Source organism: Ictalurus punctatus, chromosome 3 (assembly GCF_001660625.3).
Source record: "Ictalurus punctatus breed USDA103 chromosome 3, Coco_2.0, whole genome shotgun sequence".
NCBI classification, from domain to species: Eukaryota; Metazoa; Chordata; class Actinopteri; order Siluriformes; family Ictaluridae; genus Ictalurus; species Ictalurus punctatus.
In genome coordinates, this window is record NC_030418.2 from 14,982,185 (window position 1) to 15,006,060 (window position 23,876).

The 23,876-nt window shown below is 41.2% G+C and overlaps 1 protein-coding gene across 4 annotated transcripts in view; it reads left to right on the forward strand.

Annotated features, from left to right (window-relative positions):
• slc4a11 (solute carrier family 4 member 11) overlaps window positions 1-23,876 on the forward strand; it is a 74,289-nt gene that overhangs the window by 8,928 nt on the left and 41,485 nt on the right. Inside the window, exons 1-2 of one of the 4 annotated variants that reach the window (XM_053679635.1) lie at window positions 2,357-2,446; window positions 2,532-2,623. In XM_053679635.1, coding sequence (XP_053535610.1) covers window positions 2,563-2,623 — 61 coding nt within the window. In that variant the 5' untranslated portion in view covers window positions 2,357-2,446; window positions 2,532-2,562. Of the gene's footprint in view, window positions 1-2,356; window positions 2,447-2,531; window positions 2,624-10,119; window positions 10,352-21,446; window positions 21,647-23,876 lie in introns of those variants that run through there. The other 3 variants (XM_053679634.1, XM_053679636.1, XM_053679637.1) reach the window with 3 other exon arrangements.

Here is a 23,876-nt window from a genome sequence, read left to right on the forward strand (position 1 = left end):
ACATTAAAACCACCTACATTGTTATATTGAGCCAAACAACTTAGATGTTGATAAAATTCACTTGATGCACTGTGGACATGGTTACGCTGTGTGTGATTAAAGGCATTAGAGAATCAGAGAACTGAATACTGATGAATTTTTCAGCAAAAGGATATTATGGCTCTTTAGACATATGAGTCGACTCATGTTCCCCTAAAAGAACTAGCTCAGAGTCAACCTTTTCATGAACAACACATCATTAATTGACTCCTCTTCACGTACACTGGTGAATTAGCTAGCTAATATCATGTGCAATGAAGGGAGAAGCATTAAATTTCAATACAAGCAAACATCTGCTTTGAAATCAGTCTATTGTAACCTTGTGCTGTTTCAAACCTGAGCAGAAATATGCTGATTCATTATTTAATGTTATGAAACCAGGAGATAAATGAGCTTCATGTAATCATACTGACCTGTTTGACCAAGTGTCCTGAGAGAAGTGTTGAGCACTAGCTCATTAGCTAATATATAACCCTATGTGCTGCAGTTATCTAACATTTTCATGCAAGTGGTTCATGCAAAATGAGTGCTTTATCTTACTCTCTAACTATATAACGAAACACTCATTATGCAACTGATCATTATGCAGATGTGGCCAATAATTCAAACAGTTTACCAGTTTGTAACATTCATTTTAGCATGATTTGTACTGAAGGAGCAATGTTAATCTGATGTCTGTATCCCTTTTGTGTTCAATGTTTTTTTTTTCTCCATCTTATGAAAACAATTTGAAGATTCTCCCTTTGTTATAATTCTTTTGATAGCAATGTTTGTCTACACTGGGCACAATGTTGCCAATTTAGGGATTTTGTCACCAGATTTGGTGATGTTTTAGAGCCCTTTAGAGATTAGTGCTAAAACTAGAGACTTTTTTTGAACAGACATGTCCTGCACTCTTTATGGCTCTACAGTTAACATCACAGCTGGTTTTTGGAGTATGTCGGAAGACTCACCACTAGTGTGTAAAGTCTCACAGAGCATTTTGTAAATGCATACATTTGTTTGAGTCTATTTTCTAAGTACATAAATAGTTCATTTGTTGTGCTATATTCTATTCTGTTCTGTTCTGTTGTAAGTGTCATCAGAAAAAATCTTCTTTCTTCATGTAACACGTTTTGATATCCAAATGACTACAGTGATTAAAAGAATATGTAAATTATTATCTGGACAAATAGGGGCTCAGTGATTGATAGGATGAATGTGAAAACAGCCATGGTCTTCTGTTTTATCTCAGGCATATGAATATGCTTTGATGTGTTCTCCATACATTCTTCCGTTATGTGTTATATGTCACCTGCATATGAGCATCAGAACTGGACCATAGAGTAATGTAAGAAGATGGCCTGTTCTGATGAATTTACATCTTTTACATAATGTGGGCGGCTGGGTGCATGTACGTCACCTTACCTGGGGAAGAGATGGCACCAGGATGCATTATGGGAAGATGGGAAGAAGAAGGCAAGTCGGCGGAGGCAGTATGATGCTCTGTTCAGTGTTCTGCTGGGAAACCTTGGGTCCTGGCATTCATGTGGATGTTACTTTGACCTATATCACCTACCTAAACATAGTTGCAGACCAAGTACACTTCTTCATATCAACAGTATTCCCTAATAGCAGTGGCCTCTTTCAGCAGGATAATGCGCCCTGTCACACTGCATAAATTGTTCAGGAATGGTTTGAGGAACATGACAAAGAGATCAAGGTGTTGACTTGACCTACAATTTCCCCAGACCTCAATCTGATCCAGCGTCTGTGGGATGTACTGGACAAACAAGTCTGATCCATGGAGGCCCCACCTCGCATCTTACATGCCTTAAATGATCTACTGCTAACATTTTTGTTTCAGATACCACAGCAGACCTTCAGAGGTCTTGTGGAGTCCAAGCTTCGAGAAGTTAGACATGTTTAGGCAGTACAAAGGAGACCTACACAACATTAGGCAGGTGGTTTTAATTTTATGGCTGATTGGTGCACATGATACTGGCTGATATTCGGACATATTTTTCTTTCCTTCTTGTCTTTTCTTTTCTTTCTTTCTTTCTTTTTTTTTATTTTATTATTTTTTTTTACCCTTTAGCAGGTCAAACAACTCGACACCGTGTACATATAGGACTGTTTTCTCAAATCAGACTGTTCCCATAAACAAAATTTAAGATTGAGGGCATTCAATTTGTCACCTCGTCTGGACTGGTCAAAGCCAAAGGTCTTGAGCTACGTCCACAATCGCGTACTAACCTACTAACAAGTGCATTTCGCGCTGGTCAGTTTACTGCTGCCTGCACTTTCCTAAGTAGTAGAATGTGGTTTGAGACACAGCCTTTATCCGCCTTGCACTCGGGGGCGCGTGCTGTCAGACACACCTGCGGAACACCCGCGCGCCTAACTGTGCGCGCACTGAGGGGAAGAGGTTAGGTGAAGCGGAGGGCTATTAAATGTTTGTCAAGAGGATGTTTTTAGGAAAGAAAAACATTTCCTCGAACTTTTCTTTGCAGAAAAAAACCTTTTTCCAAAACTGAAGAGAAGATGGAAACTGACAGCGACGGAGGAGACATGAGGGGAGTGACCGTGAACAGATTCGTGGAAGGTAAGAACTTCGACGGTGAACTTGTGAGATGAAGTATCTGAAAATGACCGTTATCTTGTTTTAAACATGGACATCATCCTCTCACAAACAGTATCTAGTCTAACAGCAGCATCTTGGTTTACAGGCTATTGGATTTTACTGTCCATGTAGGTTATAGCAAAAAAATACAAATAAATAAATGCTAAACACATACAGTCAACACAATAAGGTCTAATTTAACACTTTTAAACGCGTCATTTGAATTCTCGATTCTGATTGGCTGACAGACGTTCTGAGGCGTGCAATTAGTTGACAGTAAACGCATAGCTAAAGTAGTTCCAGTCAGGTCTTGACCGCATTACAGTTCCATATCACTTCGCCAAATTAAGTGAAATTACGGAAAAGTTAGCCTGCTGAAATTATTAATGACGGGTCGTGATATATATATATATATACACACAAGCCAGTGAACAAGTAATAACATATTGATGTATTGATTTGTTCTGTTTTTATATTATCAGCATAAAAAGAAAAAAAATGTGAACGCTCTCTCCGAAATAACTGCATGTCAATAGCTCGACCCTGCGTTACTAGCTCTAGCAACGGAGGCTTGAGATCGGACGCGTAATAAATTAGTTCACACACGAGCGTTTTAAGGACAAAAATCTGAGAAATGTCTTGAAATAAAATATCTGAACAATGTCTTGAGGTGGTGTAACTGTGGTATAAGCGGAATAATTGACTCTGTTCCGTTGAATTATTAGAAAATAATACAGACCGCGAGGTGGTAATATGGCCACAGTTATTCCTTACATATATACAGCACAGCAGGAACACTCTATCACCTTACCACTGTACAATCCATTAAACACTAAATGTTTACTGACTTGGGTATAAGTGAATGACTGAGATATATTGGTAAATATATTGCATTATATTAAAACAAACTTTGAATCTGCTAGGAGGATTTGTTCCTCAGGGTCAGCCTGCATTATTTCTTACTGTTGAATTTAGATAACTCCATGAGGACTTGACACACTAAACCGATCAGCATGATGTGCAACACTACACAGTTAGCACAACACAGTTAGCGTTTAAGTAAACCATATAAGCTCGTTTCCCAATCCTGGTTTCTATTGCACAGACTGAGCATCTTGTCCACCTTGCAGTATAAAAGAGATGAGCTTAAAGCTGGCCAAGATCATGTTTTAAGAGCGATGAATGCCAGAGTGCAGGAAGAACAGCTATCGCTGGGTTGATCACCTAAAGTCTAAACCTGAGTCACATCTGTATTTCGCAGGTGAAAGTTAACAAACTATGCGCATTCAATTAGGAACCCTTCACAGGGTTATTTTACAATTATTTAACAGTCCTTCCAGGATTTTGCGATGGCAGAAATGAATTCAAAATCAAGCAAAGTTTGCAAAATTCTGAGGAGTTTACGATCATTTAAAATTCAAAATTACCGTAGATTTTTCTCAGATTTGGGCCATGACGCATCATGTGACATCGTCACAACACGCATTCAGCCAAAGCCCTCTTCGATTATGTATGTCGAACTTGAGTACATCTAAAAGGTCTCATTTACCTACAAACATCACTGTGCAAAACACTTTCCTGCAATTGCAATTATTGCAATTCAAATAGTTTTCCACAAAAAAGCACAACAAACTCCGCAAGTTGCATGGCAAATTAAAAAAAAAAATAAAAAGCCACAGCAAAGATCAAGCATTTTTGGCTGCAACAATCACAAAAAAAAACTGTGAAATCCTGTACAGACTGATCTAAACAGATTATACACTTTTATACTACAGCACGGTTGAATTCTCGACCCAGAAGGTGCTGAGCAGCTCCCTAGTTCAGTAATCAGGGCACTGATCAGGGAGTCGTTAATTTTAAGGGTTGTCTCAATCGCAAAATACTAACAGTACACTGGAACGTTCGCTCCCTAAAAAATCCCACAATGCACTGCAAAAACCAGGGAGCATCGATACTCACTATGTTTTCTTACTGGAAATGACGCCATGTTTTCTGAAGCCTCTCAGCTTGAGAAAAATGGGGGACGAACACTCGGCCAACTTCCGTCTACAAATGTAAGCAGCTTGTTATCTTTATTGTAGCTCTCAAATGGTTACTTACATTAGTGATTTTTAACTTTATTTGATGTTCTATATACGGTTTTCTTTGAGACTAACGACTTTTAAGTGTTTAATGATTAAAAAAAATCCACTAGCTAGCCTACGATCCTGCTTGAAGTATCATGACAGAAACGCATGTGATTAAGCAAACAAATTTATAGGACGCATAAAACTTAAACATTTTTAGGTTTTTAATTTTTGGTGACGTTTACAACACGAGTATATAGTCATGTAGCCCAAAAATTTAATTATAATTGTCCCAATGTGTAGCGAGTCAGGGTCCTTACCAGTGCCCAAACTTATTCACAACCTAGGGAGGTAAGGAGCTGATTGTGACATAGGCTTTAACAGCATGGCTCTGACAGTAGTAGTACTATACCTCATAGGTTTATTATTGTGTATTAATGTGATAGTTCATTATAGTACATTATCGTTTCTATAGTAACAGCTCATTCAAAGGGACTTGAAAACTGGTAGATGCTCCACATAATCTAAGACGAACAATAAACAGATCAAAAAAACGTGTTTAACAGAGAACAAAAACCCCGTGTACTCATTGATATAGTGCTTTTCTATTTGCTTAAGTCTTAAGTGTCAGCACTTTGGAACAGTGAGGAACTTTCCCAGCATGGGGGAGGGTTCAGGACACAGGACGTTTGAGCTTTCTGGTTTCTCAGTAGCACAACAGTATGCATTTATTGTGTATTATTAACTTGAAGTGTGAGAGAGAACAGCTGGTGAAGGAATGACTGTTGTTCATTAACAAATGAAAAATTGTAATAGTTGACAAATTGCTGTGATGTAAGTGGAATAACACGCTTCAGACTGTGATGTTATACAAAAATATAACCCATGCCAGGGTGGTGTTATATGGCCCAGCGTGAAGTGGAGGTAGTAAAGTGTAAATTAAGTGTTACTCCTTACATAAACGATCATTAATGAGGAAAATGAGAATTGGAAATCTGAAAGGCATTGTACAGTTTCTAATTGTTCTTTATTTTCCCCTCTAAATCTCTAAGACTTGAATGACCAAATAACCCCTAACAAATGCTAATATACACAACAAGAAGTTCGGGGTTATTATTTGCTCTCTCATTCTGTGCTGGCCTTGAGAGTTTTAGCATTTGTGTTAACAGTGTTAAATGTGTTAAACATTTGTGTCCTGGCCAACAGTTTTCAGTAAAGCGCTCTTTATTCAAAGACCTCTGTATCCATCCATCCTTCCATCCGTTTTCCATATCGCTTATCCTAGCGGTCATGGGGAAGCCTGGAGCCTATCCCAGAGGACTCGGGGCACGAGGCGGGGGACACCCTGGATGGGGTGCCAACCCATCACAAGGCACACTCTCGCAAACACTTACACACCCATTCACACGCTACGGCCAATTTAGAGATGCCGGTCAGCCTACAACACATGTCTTTGGACTGGTGGAGGAAACCACCACTGAGGTGGCTTAGTGGTTAAGACGTTGGGCTACTGATCGGAAGGTCCTTATGAAAGCCCTTGACCAAGACCCTTAACCCTCAACTGCTCAGATGTATACCTGTAAATGAGATAAATGTGAGTTGCTGTGGATGTAAATGTGAACCGGAGTACATGGAGAACATGCAAACTCAACGCACACCAGACAGTGGCGAGTTTGGAATCCCCAACCCTGCGAGACAAACGTGCTAATGCTCCTGATCTCTGTATCGTGTACTAAAAAAGAAGTCTGACTTTTTGTCTACAGTTGTAGATAAATTATTCTACGTTGAAATATGGAAGAATTGCAAACATTGGAGACCAACTGCCATGGTTCTTGTTATATTCAGTTGAGTATGCCAATCTTTCAGTTGTCATAGAGTGCAGTCTCTTGTTCGTTCTCACAAACCACAAAGCCTCACACACATACAGACAGACTAACATATAACTTGGAGGTGAGCATCCAGGGGAAGGAAGGTCCACCCGATGTTGTTCACTAACTTTGCTGCGTCTTCCTGCAGCTGTGTGTGTGTGTGTGTGTGTGTGTGTGTGTGTGTTTGAGAGAGAGAGAGAGAGAGAGAGAGCACAAGAAAAAGAACAACAAAAAAAAGACATTCAGTGTGTTTAACTGCGTGTGTGTTTTTTTTTCTTGTGTAGGAAAAGAGTGCGATTAAAAATGAATAGAAACAAGTGGAATGATGTTGAATGAGCACTCTTTGAGCGTGTTCTTTTTTTGGCCCAAACTACCTCTGGCGGTGTTAATTACCTGTAAATCGCCTGAGTGAATAGGAAGATAACATTACCTTTTAAGCTGCAGATTTGTGTAACTGCCCAGCACTGGGAGGAAGTGAGGTCACTAACACATTATTAAAGGAAACTAGTGCATATGTGCGCTTGTGTTTTTGTAAGTGAGATATGTAACTGAGAACATTCCTCCTTTTTTGGAGATGATGTTTGCAGATTATGAAAGGCATCACTAGGGGGCAGTACCTCATGCTAAACCTGTGAGTGTGTGGGTTTTATTTTTTTTTTTTTTTTTTTTTTTTTTTTTTTTTTTTTAAACATGGTGCACCTTTTTCAGGCCAAACAGTTCCTTTGGACAACAGTGTCCAAGTCACAGACAATGGCAAGGTCACAGTTGAAGGTGAGTTTTCTCTCAGAGCGCCTCTGGCATCCTGTACATCAATGACTTGACCATTTATATGCCATAAACCTCCACGAACCCTCGCTGAATTCTTACTGACTAATATGTATACATCGAGATACTACTGCAGTCCTCCTAAAAAACAAAAAAACAAAAGGTCATTTCTTTTTTTTATGATATGCATGTGCACAGATGCATCTCCAAAAAATTTTATATTGTTTGAAGTAATTTTTTGTTCCATAATTTAATTCAGAAAGTGGAACGTTCATATATTCTAGATTAATTATACATAAAGTGAAATATTCCACATCTTTAAAAATATATATATATTTTTTAAAATCTTGATGATTATGGCTTAAAGCTCATGGAAATCAAAAATCCAGTATCTCAAAATATTCAAATAAAGAATTTATAATACAGAAATGTCGACCCTGTGAATAGCTCTAATCAGCTAATTAACTCAAAACACCTGCAAAGGTTTCCCGAGCCTTTAATCTCTCAGTCTGGTTCAGTACACAACCACAATCATGGGGAAGATGAAAGTCAATTTTGCATTTCATTTTATGTGTAATGAATCTAGAATATATGAAAGTTCCACTTTTTGAATTAAATTATAGGGAAAAAAACGAACTTTTCCACGATATTCAATTTTTTTGAGATGCACCTGTATGCTGTATGTTGGAACATATTTGAAAGTTGGCAAAATTTCCTCACATGACCTTGAAGTCAATACTTTTAGGAATTATGAAGCTTAATTCTACCACTTATATTCCTTTTTCGAGGAGTTTCAGATTCAAGTGTTCCATCCAGGCGAGATTGTTTAATCGTAGTCGACCCGTGCTGGCACAGACTGAGACTAGTGGATGCTCGTGGGTGGACGGGAGAAGAGCTGAGAAGCTTCCTGTCTGGCTACAGGCTCTAATATATACTATATGGCCATACCATTCTATATACAACAAAAGTTTGTGGACACCTGACCATCACAGCCATGCATGGACCTTCAGCAAACTGTTGCCGCAAAGGTGGAAGCACACTATTCTATAGGACGTCTTCGTATGCTGTAGCGTTACAATTTCCCTTCATTGGAACTAAGCGGTCCAAACCTGTTTCCAAACCTGTGCGCAAAAAAAGTGAGGTCCATGAAGACATGGTTTGCTGAGGTTGGAGTAGAAGAACTCGAGTGGCTTGCATGGAGCCCTGACCTCAACCTTTGTGTTGGATGAAGTGGACGGCGCTCCAGGCCTCCTCACCCAGCATCAGTGCCTGACCTCACTAATGGTCTCCTGGCTGAATGGGCAAATCCCCACAGCCACGCTCTAAAACCTAGTGCAAAGCATTCCCAGAAGAGTGGAGGTTATATAACAGCAAATGGGGACTCAATTGGAATGGTATTGTTCCAAAAGCACACGTGAGTGTGATTGATCAGGTGTCCACATGCTTTTGGCTGTGCGTGTACACATCAGTTTCATGACAGCAGTCACAGTTGTGGGTTGGTGAATAATTATATTGCAGTTTTTTTACATGCAAGACATTGGCTGTAGCCTCCCCACAATGCCAAACCAACACTGATGTTTATGTAAACACTCACAGTCATGTGTAAAATGATCAACATCCTCCGCCACCCAGTGAATACACTCATCACGCTCGCTCACTTCCAGGTATATGCTTCTAAAAACTCTTTTGCAGCCAACCGGAGTGTGCTGTGGAACAATCTTTTGATGCCAAGTAAATGAGTAGAGCAGAGAATAATTTTTTTATAAGGCTCAAAGTATGGGCAAAAATAAAAACCAGACCCTTCATATCCTCCCTGTCCTGCTGTCGAGGAAAAACAAAAACATTTACTAATTATTCAGCCATGTTAAAGAATCACTTTCAGACTTCAGCCAAATAATCATGAGTCACTACTTCGATGGTCTCAGAAAAATCACTGGACATTGGAGAAATCCTGACTTCCAGCCAGAATATTCAGCCCTGTCTGAATATCAAGACTAGCTGAACTGCGGATGCACTCTCTGAAACTAGAAGAGAAAACCGGGGTCCAAAATCTAATCCGAAGAAAACTGGAACTGACACATTCACTATAAAGCAGTTTGTTCTTAATTAAACTAACCACAGGTGGTTGGAAGATTGTACAGCTTAACACGCAAACATACTGAAATGTTAGAATGCGGTTGCTCCAGATCCATCCATCCGTTTTCTGTACTACTGGTCCTACACAGGGTTGCGAGGAGCCTGGAGCCTATCCCCAGGAGACTTGGGGACACACTGGACAGGGTTCCAACCCATCGCAGGGCACAATTGCACACTGCAGACCATTTAGAGATGCCAATAAGTCTGCAATGCGTGTCTTTGGACTCGGGGAGGAAGCCCAGAGGAAACCCTGAAGCACAGGGAGATCATGCAGACGCCGTGTGCACACACACATACATATTGGATTCAAACCCCCAAAACTGGAGGAGTGAGGCAGACGTACTAACCACTAAGCCACTGTGCCCCCGGTTGCTCCAGATGTTCTCTACAAAGCCAAGCACTTCACTGTCCTTAGTCAGTGGTTGCATCCTTTGTATAATTACTTCTTCTTATAAAGCGTACTGATTATTACAGCTACCCAAACCCTCCATTTCACGCACGTTACACTGCCGCTCATAATCGGACTTCACTCCCAGCATACACGCACGCATAAGTATATGGAGTGTGATATAGTTATGATTTATGACTGCAGGCAGCAGGTAGATCAAAAGACAGCAGGAAACAGAGGGGCAGGCTTTAGGACCCAGAGTCACAGCTGTGGTGAGGCAGAGCGAGGCTGACTCACTGAATCTGTCTGAGAGGGAGCAAGAGCGAGAGAGGGAGAGAGAGGTAGAGGGGGAGAAAGGAGGAGAGAGAGAGAGGAGGAGAGCAGAGCATAGGTGATCTTCCCCTCATTAGTGACTGGACTACAGGAAAATGATGGGTTGAGAAAGCAGTCATGGAACCAAACAAAGTTCTTCATTTTGTGCCGTCCGGTAAGAACCCCACATGCAGTCAAACACACATGCCCATATACACATGCAAACGCACACACATACGCACACATACGCGCACGCACACACACACACACACACACACACACACATGCATGCTTCTGCACTGTCACGACAATGCATCCAAGGGGTTCCCAAACCCCAAGATTGTGTGTGCAAAAAATTGCACTGCAGATAAGCTGTGTGTAATCGTGTGTTTGTGAGTGTGAGCGTGTGTTGCTTTAAGTTTTCTTCTTGCTAAATCCTGCAGGTCTGCGGAGTGTTTTTCCCGAGATCTGGTGCTGTTTTTTTGGGGGTGCGTTACACTGGAATGCAGACAGGCTTTTCGGGCTGGTCTTCTGGAATGTGCCGTAAATGCTTTTTATGTCGTTAATCTTTGACGAACAAACAAGGGGGGGGGGAGAAGAAAAACAATATCATGCCCTTTCATCATAAATGAAAGCACGTATGCAAAACTGTACTAATTATATTATGTACTAACATGTACACGAACAGTGGCGCGAGGTGTAGAAAGAGTAGGAGCGATACAGAGATATACCTGACATACCTGTGGAGCAGGACGATGCTCTGGGACACTAGGGCTGTTTTGTAGGTGTGATGCTGCTGTTGACTCTTATTCATCCTGCAGCACGCGCACACACACACACACACACACACACAAACACATGCTCCTGTTTTAATAGACACATTTTTTGCTTTCACCTTTTCTTACAAACACACTCCTCAGTCTTCAAAATCATAGGAATGGGAACATCGTGTACACACACACAGACTCACTTTGTCTGAGAAGATACACACGATCTGCGCACACGCGCAAACATACTAGTGTGTATTTGCATATTTTGTCCTCAGGTTCAACAGGAAGTGAAAGCGGGTAATGTGTCCATCAATTTTATTGTGTGTTAACGAGAACAAGCAGAATAAACTTATGCGATTGAAAGACGCTCGTGTTGATTTGCTCGTGTGACGTATTTGCAGTTGAGGCAAATTATGTGGGGTTTTTTTTTTTCCCTTCCACAAAATCAACTAATTAATTTGATGGTCTGTCAGTACACTTGTTTTTGCTCGAAAATGACTTTGCATTTGTGATCCCTTTTCGCTCCTAAATCACCCCCCCCCATATCACCCCCCACCCCCCTTGCACATGTTGCGCACACGGGGTGGAATTGGGCCTAGCTATTGGAAACCAAATTCGATTTTGTCCTTGACTCCTTGACTGTACTTGAAGGGGACCGAGCAGCCTGATGCAGGACGGAAGTGAGTTTTGGAGCGGCGGTATGGCAAAGGAGAACAGGATTAACGAGATTAATGTTTTAGCATGCGTGAAGGCTCATGTAATGAGGAATGCCTTCTGCCTTTATGACTGCCTTTCTCTAACGAGCAACATGATCGCCTGCTCGTCTTTCATCACACACATATGAAATGTCTGTCTCTGGATTCCTTTATTTACCATTTTCTCATTAAACTTACACTTCTCGTTTGCAGTCACAGATGGTGCAGTGTAAATAGATCTCGTCTTTCTGGGGGTGCTGCGTGTGTGTGTGTGTGTGTGTGTGTGTGTGTGTGTGTGTGTGTGATTAGTGAATTGGTCATCAACCAAGTAGGTAATTGCATTAACCAAATTTGTGACCCTGTAGTTGTTCAATAGTGTAAATGGAAATTCGAATCAGGCACTCTTTGGTGGATGCTCTGTGTGTTTACGGTGTGCTATAAATCGGCAATGAAGACATAAAATCAGTGATTGTGAGTAGAGGAACTGCCGTTTGGATCACACAGGGCTTCATTTCCCTGTGCCTGTTCATTTCTTGTGCTTCATTTCGATGCTCTGAATGTAGTTCCATGACTGAGTGTGTTTTATTCAAAAGTGTTAAAAATGTGCACTTGTCTACGTTAAAAGGACACGATAGAGAAGGAACGGTGTTGTGTATGTACTTCGAGGGTGGAGTGGGGGTGTGTGTGTGTGTGGGTGATGTTTGCTGGACTATCACACAGTGGAATGTACTAGAATCTCAGCCGTCATAATAAATTAAACAGATAAACATGCCATTGCGTCTTTGTAATGGAACAAATATAGCATGCAGAAATCATCCCGGATGTACCGCAGTTTGTGTTTTTTTTTTTTTGGTTGTTGTTGTGTTGTTTGTTTTTTTGGCCAGCATTTTCTACTCCATCCCTGATAGTGCACATCATAAACTTCCTTCTTCACACACATGCACACAGATATACATGCAAAAATACACACTTAGGCATATAAACCCCCCCACCCCCCCCACCCCCCCCCCAGCAAAGTTGAGATTGCTTCAAGATGTCGGAGGATGCCAGTGTTGCTAAATTCCAACCTTTGATTGTGAAGCTGCGCATGTGTGTGTGAGGAGAAACCTCACACTGAGTACACACACACATCTATATACAAGCACATATATTGTATATGTACATAGGCTCATATAGTCGCATTCGTGCATCTTGTGAATTGAGACCAGCTCTTCATCAGCCTTAATTAGATCGTGCGCGTTCATTTACAGTCACCCCGTTTCCCTCCCTTGTGCAGTTGTTGTACAGTATTTGCAAATCTGTGCTTCAGAGAGTATACCGATATCCCGTACACAGATCTCATGCCGTTCCAACAGACGTCCGTCTCAATGTCCGTCTCACTGTTTCCGTCGTCGTCTATCTCGTGGCAGTACAGTGAATATGAAAGGGAACAGTGACCTGGCTTTAATAGAGGAAGACGGGGAATGTGCAAGCAATTAGCAGGAATCCCCCAGCAGAGTGCAGATGAAACCAGAGCAGCACGAGCCGAGAGCAAGAGAGGGAGACAGAAAGATAGAGAGAAAGGCAGCGTCCACCACACAGGCACGCTGAAGCTCTCAGCGTTTCTGTGTTTTCCTGGTGCTGTTTGATTAAAGACGGCTGTCGTGTTGAAACACGTTGGGACTGCAGTGACTGGACCGAGTCTTTCACTGTACTCTCAGCGTGTCGGCTGTGCTCGCGAAGACATTGTACAGCTGAAGGAGGCATTCTTGCTTTTGGCTAAGAGAAAGAACTATGCGGTGTAATTATCAGATTGCTTTCTAGCTGCAGCCTTTTTTGTTTGTTTGTTGTTGTTGTTGTTTTTTTGCTTGTTTGTTTTATGCCACTGCGTTCTCTGAATCATGTTTTCAGAGAGCGAACGGCAACGAAGGAGAGAACAGGACTTATAGTATGGACGAGACGCACTCGTATATGTCTGTGTCGTGTCAGCGAGAGGTTCAGGTATGTGTAGATCATGCTCAAGGTCATCTAGTGACAGTGTTACTGTCGGCCTGATAGAGCATGGTGGAAGTGAGTGGGGAACCACTTGGAAGCGATTTCAGGACGAGGCAGCCAATTTGCATATAATAAGTCATGTAAACAGCTTATATTATTGCAATCATGGCTGGATTTTTTATTTATTTATTTATTTATTTATTTATTTATTTCCCCCCTTTACCATCCTCTGGAATGTCCGTTCAGTCCTACATGTACTGCAGCTATTCTCACAGTTTCAGGCAGAAACAGGGCCTGTTTTGAATTGTGTGCGGTACTTTGTGAAACTTGTAAGTAGACGATGTAAACCACATTTGCAACCTCCTGAGCAGGCTGCTTTACAAACTACCAAAGAATGTAGCGCAGTAATCGTCCCAGTCAAGCGGCTGTGCTGTAAGTTGGTGTGTGTTTGTACATGGTCTCTCCATTCTTACAGTGCAGGATTAACACCATCTTAGTATTTACATGTGTATTTTATATTCATTGAAATAACGGCAAAATGGACACTACAAGCATTTAGTTTTTGTTTGAAAAGGTCTGCTGAAGAGAACGTTCTAGAGATCTCAGTTCCTCATTAGAGCCTCCTGTTACTGCCATAACAACCTGCATGTGTGGGTAAGGGTGTCATTACTGGTCATCAGAAGGAATTCCCTTTCTCATTAAGAATTCACAGAGTCAGGGGGAGATGGATGCCAAAAAACCTCCAGACAGATTTAGACAACAAACTCTCTTCTCTCTGTCTCTCTCTCTCTCTCTCTCTCTCGGCTGCTGCAAGTGACAGTCGAGTGCAGCGGGGAGCACCTTTCTCTTTCGTCTCTCCGATGTTCTCTGGGCTCCGTAGTGACCGGAGCATCTCAACAGGACCAGCTGCAGAAGGCTAAAAAGATGTAATGTAGCAATAGCACTGGTGACACATCTATATCATCTACATTACATCCATACGTTTCGCTACCCATTTAGAGTTGTGACATCAAAGCCATAAATATCTTCTATAAAAGGTACTTCTTTTAAAAGCCTTGCACATGGTTGGTGCATGCATGTTTATCACTGAAGGCCATATGAAGCACTTATTTTGTAGGACAGTGTCCATGTGTAAGAAAGGGTATTAACTTTTTGTTGAGAGAGAGCTTAATGCCTAATGGCCAGAAAAAAACAACAGCAACCCAGCTCTGCAGATACCACTTATTTGATTTGTTTTAAGCTGCTGTGTAATCTGCTTGTGTTCTGTTGCAATACACTGCTTCTATGAAGTAATCTGTATAGTCATTAGGCCAAGACTGTACTGAACAGTTTTGCACTGCCCGAAGCAAAACTACGCATAGTGTGTTCATTTATGTTCCCATAAGTACTTCCATAAACACATTGTATTGCTATGAATTGAAATGTAGATCGAGCCAAAATGATTCAGATTCTAACTTTAGTGAGGAATGTATTCTCACTGGTTTATAGACTATATGGCCAAGTGTTTGTGGACACCTGACCATTACACTCATACACTCAACAAGCACTTTATTACTGTAGGAACACTATAATAATACTGAGTAGTGCCTCCCTTTACTCTCAAAACTGGCCTCAAATCTTAATGCCATGGATTCCACAAGATGTTGGAAACTCTCCACTATGATTCTGGTCCATGTTGACATGATTATATCACACAATTCCTACAGATTTTTCTGGCGCACTTTCATGCTGGGAATCTCCCGTTCTACCACATCCTGAAAGTGTATTGGATTCAGATCTGGTGACTGGGAAGACCACTAAATAATATTGAACTCATTGTCATGTTCATGAAACCAGACTTTCGCTTTGTGACATGGTGCATTAACATGCTGGAAGTACCCATTAGAAGATGGCGAAATTGTGGCCAAGAAAGATGCACTTGTTCAGCAACAATACTCAAATAGGCTGTGGCATTTAAGTGGTGATTTATTGGTATTACCGTGTCCAAAATGTGCCAAGAAAACATTCCCCACACCATTACACCACCTCCACCAGCCTGGGCTGGTGACACACAGAGGTTGGGTCCGTGGATTCAAGTTGTTGGTGCCAAATTCTGACCCTACCATCTGTGTGCTTCAGCAGAAATCGAAATTCATCAGAAGTTTTTCCAGTCTTCATCTGTCCAGTTTCGGTGAGCCTGTGTCCACTGCAGCCTCAGCTTTCTGTTCTTGTCAGGCAGAAGTAGAACCCGCCATGATCTTCTGCTGTTGTAGCTCATCCACCTCAAGGTTTGATGTGTTGTGCATCCTGAGGTGCTTTTCTGCTCATCACGATTGTACAGAGTGGTTATCTGAGTTACTGTAATTTTTCTGTCAGCTCCAACCAGTCTGGCCATAAGGTAACACACAGGCCAAATTCCCTTTCATAACAATAGGTAAGTCCAAGGAATATAGCTGTGATTGTTGTTGAGCTTCTACATAGAAGTACGTATGCTGTAGGCCGTGCATAGTGTCCATTGTGTGTTTCCAACTTTGTGGCAGTAGTTTGTTGAAGGCCCACATATAGGTGTGATGGTCAGGTGTCCACAAACGTTTGGCCATATAGTGTAAGTTGCAGTTTAGGAGGTTATGTGGGACTTCTTCCTACCTCTGAGTATAAAAATTCATATAATTTAATTATTGTGCAGCCTGGGCTCTCAAGTGATGAAACTGATTAAGCATTCTGGTGTAGCATGAGCAGCAGTTTGAAAAGATTGCTTCACATGTCTCGGAGGAAGCATGTGTTAGCCTTCACCCTCCCCGATTGGTAGCTGTCATATGATTGGGGAGAACTGGATGGTGGGTGGGAACTGGCAGGTGACCAAATTGGGGAGAAAATGGAGAAAAACAATGGTGCAACCTGAAGAGATGAGTCTTAAGGTGTAGGGCTGGGTATCCATTGAAAAATGTTGATACCTTTCAATTTGATACAGAAAATAAAATAATACTGTTTTTGATACCTTTGTTCTAATTCTGAAAATAAACAAAGCAGATGGTATTGAATCCGCTGTTGATCATATAGCCTATACTGCTATTATGATATGATATGTCATTAAATATAAAATTTGTTTATTGCTGTGGCATTTCTGCCTACACTCAACTGCCGTTCTTGCTTTTTCTTATTTAGTGTAGCTTGAGAAGACTTGGCCCTAGCCCCGTCAGTGCTCCTACAACATGAAATCAAAACATTGTAGTTAATAGGCCTCATTTATGAAAACTGTGATTATATTAGTAAGCATTCATACTGTTTGATACGGCAGCTGATGACCACTAGATAGCTAATAGATGCTAGTTTAGGTACTAGCTGCTGAATCCAAATGTGTTTGTGTACACAAAACTCAGAAAGCTGATGGGGATAAACTGCTAACTTACCTGCTGATATTTCCTCACTGAAAACATTTCCGTGTTTGGGTGTTTCGTTCAGATTCTCCAGTCTCCAGTGGTGACGGAGCAGTGCTGCTTTTCATGGAGCAGAAACTCTGCAATTTTCTTGACGGAAATGAATCCCATGTTTAATCAAATGTTTCATCAGGTTTGCGTTATTACTTCAAATTGCAACTACTAGGCTAAGGTATTTATTGCACCGGGAACTGTTTTCATCTACTTTTACGAAGCACAGCCAGGCTTTAGACCTCTATAACATGTTCATGTGCTGTCTTTTCACTCTCTGAGCACCTGTCTGAATCGGTAGAACCAAAACGCTTCAGTTGGGGCAGTTAGGGTTCCGATTTTGGTCCCCAGCTCTAGTTAGGGGTAGAAATAAACATGTTCTACCATTGAGAGGCAGTAAGATTATTGTGTGTTTAGACCTCAATAAAGGTCAGTCCAGGTGTCCTAAAGTCAAGGAGTCATAGATCTGATAATGTTAAAGCAAGAGCCCTAGTTTAAAAGAATATGGCAGTATTTTTTAAAGCATGGTTTTAAAATATAATTTATTGCATGTTGTTTAGCAGTGCTTTTAACTTAAAAATGATGAAATTACCAATGCAGCAATTGTCTCCCACAGGATTCCCACTGGGCATATTATGAGACAGCAAAAGTGCTTTGTGAAGCTCTAAAGCAGCAATAAAATATTCTTCAAACTGTTGTGCAGAACATTAGAGATGTCATTAGAGAAGTCATACTGGAATGGTGCAAGTTCTTGCTGAAGTTGACTGAAGTGTAGCATGTTACAAGAACAGTTCGGTAGAATGTTAAGGAAGTAAACAGGACACTTAAGGTGTTGTGCCATCGAACTTGACAAAATAAGATCAAATATTATTCAAATAAATACCACACTATGTGCCACATTACAAGCAGTGTAAGCCTTTTCAACCAATTCAACATGGAGAAACACAAAAGATGAGCATGATTAAATATACCATCTTTATTTGTTTATATATATTAGGCCAATGCTTAATTAATTATCAGTAGTTAACGGATCAGTACCTAAGAGAGTTTATTTCTGAGAATCGGACACAACAGTTCAGGATCTGAGCAGATTTAGAATGTTTCCCAGAAGTGTATTCCATCCATCTTCTATACCACTTAATCCTTTTCAGGGTCACGGGGAAACCTGGGGTCTATCCCAGGGAGCATCGGGCACGAGGCGGGGTACACCCTGGACAGGGTGCCAATCCATCGCATGGCACAGTCACATAAACATTCACACACCCATTCATACACTACGGACACTTTGGACATGCCAATCAGCCTACCATGCATATGTTTAGACTGGGGGAGGAAACCGGAGTACCTGGAGGAAATCCCCGCAGCACGGGGAGAACATGCAAACTCCGCACACACCACAGTGTGAGGTGAACGTGCTAACCACTAAGCCACCGTGCGCCCCAGAAGTGTATTATGTATATAATTTGTAGTATAATGTGCAGCACACCTTTTTAAATATGGATTTCTTGAACAGCCCTACAGGATGTCAGTACAGGCATAAACTCGCTTATAGAAAATGGTTCCCTCTGGTATCCTAAATGTGATTTTTTTTTTTTTTTTGGTTGGCCTTAAAGAATGTGTGTGAAACACTGCAGTATGGGTTTCTCTTTCAGAAAAGGTTCTGAGGAAAAGATCTTTGGTTAACTGTCCAACTAATTCTTGATGAACCAATAGTCAAAATAATGGCTAACAAGTCAAATAGTTACATAATTAAAGGCACCCTTGGTAAAAATTGGCAAAAAGGTTAAAGAAAGCCCTAAGAAAGTCTTAGTGGTTATAATGAGATTAGGAAAATGTTCCTTCATTCATCAACATGGAGAAGCTTATATAATGCATACATGAAAGTGTATTGACCTTCATAAATCAGGCAATGGCTATAAAAATACCTGCCTACATGCCTGAAATGCTCATATTCACTGTTAATTAAGTTTAAAACAACAAGAGCCATAATGAACCTGCATGGAAGAGGATGTAAGTGTTTCTTTGCCCCCATGCGCACATAAGAGGATAGGTAATGAGGCAAAAATCGCTGCAAGGGTCACAGTTGGAGATCTGCAGAAGATGGTAACATTTTGGCTTCATGAAATCTCCAAATCTACAATTAGACGCCACCTCCGCGCCAACAAACTCTTTGGATGGTGTGCCAGGAGAAAGAGCTTCTTTCATCTAACCACAAATTTAAGTTCACTAGATGCTAATGGAACTTTGACTGGAACCGGGTTCTGTGGTCAGATGAGACAGATTTTAGGCAATGCTCAAGGTGGGTTTTGGTGCAAAAAAATAAGGATTTTTTTCCCCCCAGGAAGAACCTAATCCATACTGTTAAGTGGTGGAGGATCTGTGATGATGTGGACCTATGAAAGTGACCACAGAATCAAGCTTTTGACATGGCCCTTACACTCCCCTGACTTAAAGCTATGGGGTGAGTTGAAGAGGAGAGTCCACAAGAGATGACCACAAGAGTACTCTCAGGTATGCGGGTGAGGTCAGATAGCACTTTCCTCCTGGGCAAAGGTAGTTCCGTGGTTGAGACGTTGGACTTTTGATCGGAAGTTGGTAGATGTGGTTGTTGGGGCAGGATGGGTTTTGGGGGTGGTTAAGCTAGAGGGTGAGAATTAGCAAGACCAAGTTGGGGAGAATATGTGAATAAATAAAACCCAAACAAAATAAAGCTGTACATTTTAAAAGAAAATAAATTTTTGTTTTAAATTATTATTATTATTATTTTTTTTTTTTTTAACAACTCCATCCTGCCCCAACAACTACATCACCAACTGGACTATGGGAGTTTTCTGTACATGTGTAATATTTAAAAACACTTTATATGTGTTTTTGTGGTATGTAATCCATACTACTTTTTGCTCATGTGGCAGGCTAGTTCATAATGCAGTTCTAATGGTGATTTATACAATAGCAGTGCTGCAGCAGTATTTGTGCGCACTGTGTATTCTAGCATGTCTTTGTACTCAGAGCAGCTGTGATAGCTTATAGAAGCTTATAGTCTTCACTGCATAGAACCTGCACAACATCTCTAATGAGAGAGAGAGAGAGAGAGAGAGAGATGATAATCTTAGACTGAAAACTGTTAAGTGCACAAATGCTTGTACATAACTCCAGCTGCGCATTCCGCCTTTAGCCCTGTCATTCTCTCATTCTCTTTGTCTTTGCCTCTCTTGTTTCTCATTCGTTCGTGGATGTTAAGCCTGGAGCTGTAAATTTTCATTATTATTGTCAGAGACAAAGAGCGTGTGTATGGTTCTGCACATGCCTGGCCCTCCTGCGTTCATCTCGTATGTTCAGTACTGTCAGAGACGCAGAGAGAGATTATGAGGCAGAGACATTTTGTATGTAGTGCTTCTCGTTTCAGTTGGGTCTGCAGGAGGAAACCAAGCATCAAACGATATGCAAATGGACTTGTGGTTTAGAAGCATGCAAACCACACATATGATGATTGCTCAATGATGGGGCGACTGGTTTTAACCCAAGTCCCTTAAAGTCTCTCTCTCATTGTCCCCTTTTCCGTTTCCCGTAGTTTTTCATGTTGAAATGATTGCGTGTGTGTGTGTGTAATCTAAAGACTGAGCTTTCTGAAGCATCAACTTTGTTCTCACGTCTATCTGAAAAACTACTGAAAATGTTCAACACCCAATCATGCCACAATCGAGCTTATCAGTATAACACATAGAGAGACATATGAGCACATGGGTTTAGCATCTAGAAACTCACCACACACGCACACAAAATGATCTGCTTTGTGAGTTCTCACTTCCTGTTTGTAAAAAAAGCTTGTCCTGTGTGAGTAATGCAGCACGAAAGGCATCCCTACCATACCTGCCCACAGTGTGAAGACACAAAGTACACAGTTTAGTATTCTCCCTCATTGTTATCCATCCGAATATAAAGACATACACAGGACATTTCACATACTGTGAAGGAATGCTTTTGAGTTGCAGTTTTGACTTGAGTAGAATTTACAATACAATCAGAGACTCTCGCTCTCTCTCTCTCTCTCTCTCTCGCTCACTCACTCACTCTCTCTTCTGATCTGGCTTTGATCATGGAGTGTCTGTGCAGTTTACTGTGTATGTGACTAAACAATGCATTGAAAAATCTGGAACAGGGAAGAGAACGAGGTAGCTTATCTGTGTCTGATTGCATTCTCCACAGTGGAATGAAGAATGGTGAAGATGAATTAGTTGTGTTGTGTAGTACAGTGAGATGTGAGCTCTGCAGCCCATTTGCTGTACAATAATCCCAGATCAGGAAACGTGATGGCTGCAATGTCACGCTCATCCTGGCCGAGTGATTTAACGCTGAAGCCGCCACAGTACCACTTCCTCCATCAGGTATTCTAGTTGTACCTACTTCCTGCAGCCTGTATGCGCGCCGCTTTTTTTTTCTTGCATAGAGAACAATGGCACCAGAACAACACTCATTACCTGAAGTATTTGAATTGCGGGTTTCTGAGAGATGATTACACAGTGCACAGAGCCTCAGGCAGCAACCCAGGTTCCAGTGAAAGGTCATTTTAGGTGGAGTAAGCGGAGAACTCTCAAGGCCTGAGGGAAAGCTGCAGGGACTACGGGTGAGTTGGAACTGCAGCACATAACGCCTTAGCCTGTACCGCATACAGAACACATTGCTTCTCTCTGCCACCCCTTTGAACGAGAGGGACAGCTGGTACACCGAAAGACTGACAGGAACTGCTTGTGTTCCTGTTTCTCCAAATCTAGGCCAGGCTGAATGTACAGGTTTTATTACAAAGGTGAAGCATTCATTTTGCCATTGAATGCTAAGGATTATCACTGATTGAATGTAATTGTCCTACCCTATTTCTGTACAAAAAAACCCCACAAACATAAAAATGATGTGCAGGATCACACCGTCGGTCTGCGTGGCCATGGTGGTAACCTTGCGAACAAACCCGACTTGTTTGTTTGAAAATGTTGACCTTACTATATGCAGTTCTGAAAACTACAGACATTCCTGGACTGATAACTTTTTTATTTTCACTATTGCACATTTCTCAATCGCAAGTAAAGTTTCAAGTCTTGTTACCAATAAACATATTAAAGGGAGAAAACTGTATTTAAAGATTCCCTTACAATTCCACTGAATGGCACCAATATTCATGCAGTATCACAAGTGATCTATATCGTTTGAATTTTCATTCAACATGTAATAAACACAATATACAAATACGAAATAAATAGTACTACTGCACAACTATAAAATGATCGTTGTAAAAACATATTCTTAATCTACTGCTGTTTTTATAGCTGTATTTGTGCATCTGGCTTGTTATTTACTGAATGTAAGCTTTGTAGAAAGCCTAGACAGGTAAATAAAACATTTCTGCATCATGCTGAGAAAATATAGTTGTTTTCTTAAAGCAGCAATATCAAGGTATAGTATAGGCAAAAAAAAAATCAACAACTCTAATTTTGATCAAAACCCCCAAAGGTTTGCCAGAATTCCAGCACAGTGATATTTGACAGGTTTTCCCAGACTGCCACACATAGTAACGGCTGAAATAAAACTGTGAGGAACATCTTAACAGTTAACATTTTGTGACTCTACTGAATTTCTCTAGGATTAATCTCATTTTTATTCACTGTTACTATAACAACAACCGATGTACATTACTAAGGAATGGAATTTAGGAGGCACGTTTGTTTAGTGCTATGCGTGTTTGCCTTGCACCTCCAGGAATGGGGGTTCAAATACCGTCTCCACCGCGTGTGTGTGGAGTTTGCATATTCTCCCCTTGCTTCAGGGGTTTCCTCCGGATACACCGGTTTCCTCCCCAGTCCAAAGACATGCGCTGTAGGCTGATTGGCATTTCTAAATTGTCTGTAGCATGTGAGTGTGTGTGCGATTGTGCCATGCGATGCGTTGGCACCCTGTCCAGGGGTGTCCTCTGTCTTGTGCCCCGAGTTCTTGGGATAGGCTCCAGGCTCCACCTGGGTAGGATAAGTGTTATGCAAAATCCAATTTCTCCAATTATGTGAGTGTCCACCATACAAGTCCCTGTGTATGAGCTGTTACTATAGAAACAATAACGCATTTGAACAAGCACGTCACTATCCGCCTATCGTTGATGTTACAGCCAGAACTGTCCGAGCCGTGCCGTCATGCAAAAATAATGCACACTTTCTGACCAATCAGATTCGACCATTCAGCTGCGCTGTGGTATGATTGGAACAGAAAGGAATTTGTTTCGAATAAAAGCACAAGATGCTTGAAGTTTGTGGACATCTTTGCACATATTATTTTTACTACTACATCTGAAAAAATATCCAGCCCTTGTTGTAACATGCTGCTATAACATTAACAGTTTTGCTCATCAAACATCTCCTTGATGTTCTTCTATGAAAGGTATGAGAGCGTACCATGTGCTGCATTTCAGCATGTGTTTACTGTTTAGCGCGAAACTATCAGATTTAGATTTAGCTCTTTTTGACTCCTCTCTCTCCATTTATTTAAAAAATTGTGTGTGTGTGTGTGAGAGAGAGAGAGAGAGAGAGAGAGAGAGAGAGAGTGCGGCCGTGTTTTCTATCACTTGTGTTTACATGAACTTGGTGCGAAACGACAAACCTTTTTTCTGTGTTTAGTCTGATGGCTCAGTTTGCCTTCTGGTTATCTAAGCAAGAAGCCTGTTGCAAGTGAAGTCTGTCGATCTGTTGTGTGTGTGTGTGTGTTTAAAATGGCTTCATTGTTGAGCTTGAAAACAGTTTTGTGCTGTGCTGTGTGGTGTAATGGTAACAGCGACGCTGCTGCATCCAGCGGCTTCATTGAACAATTACATTAGAACA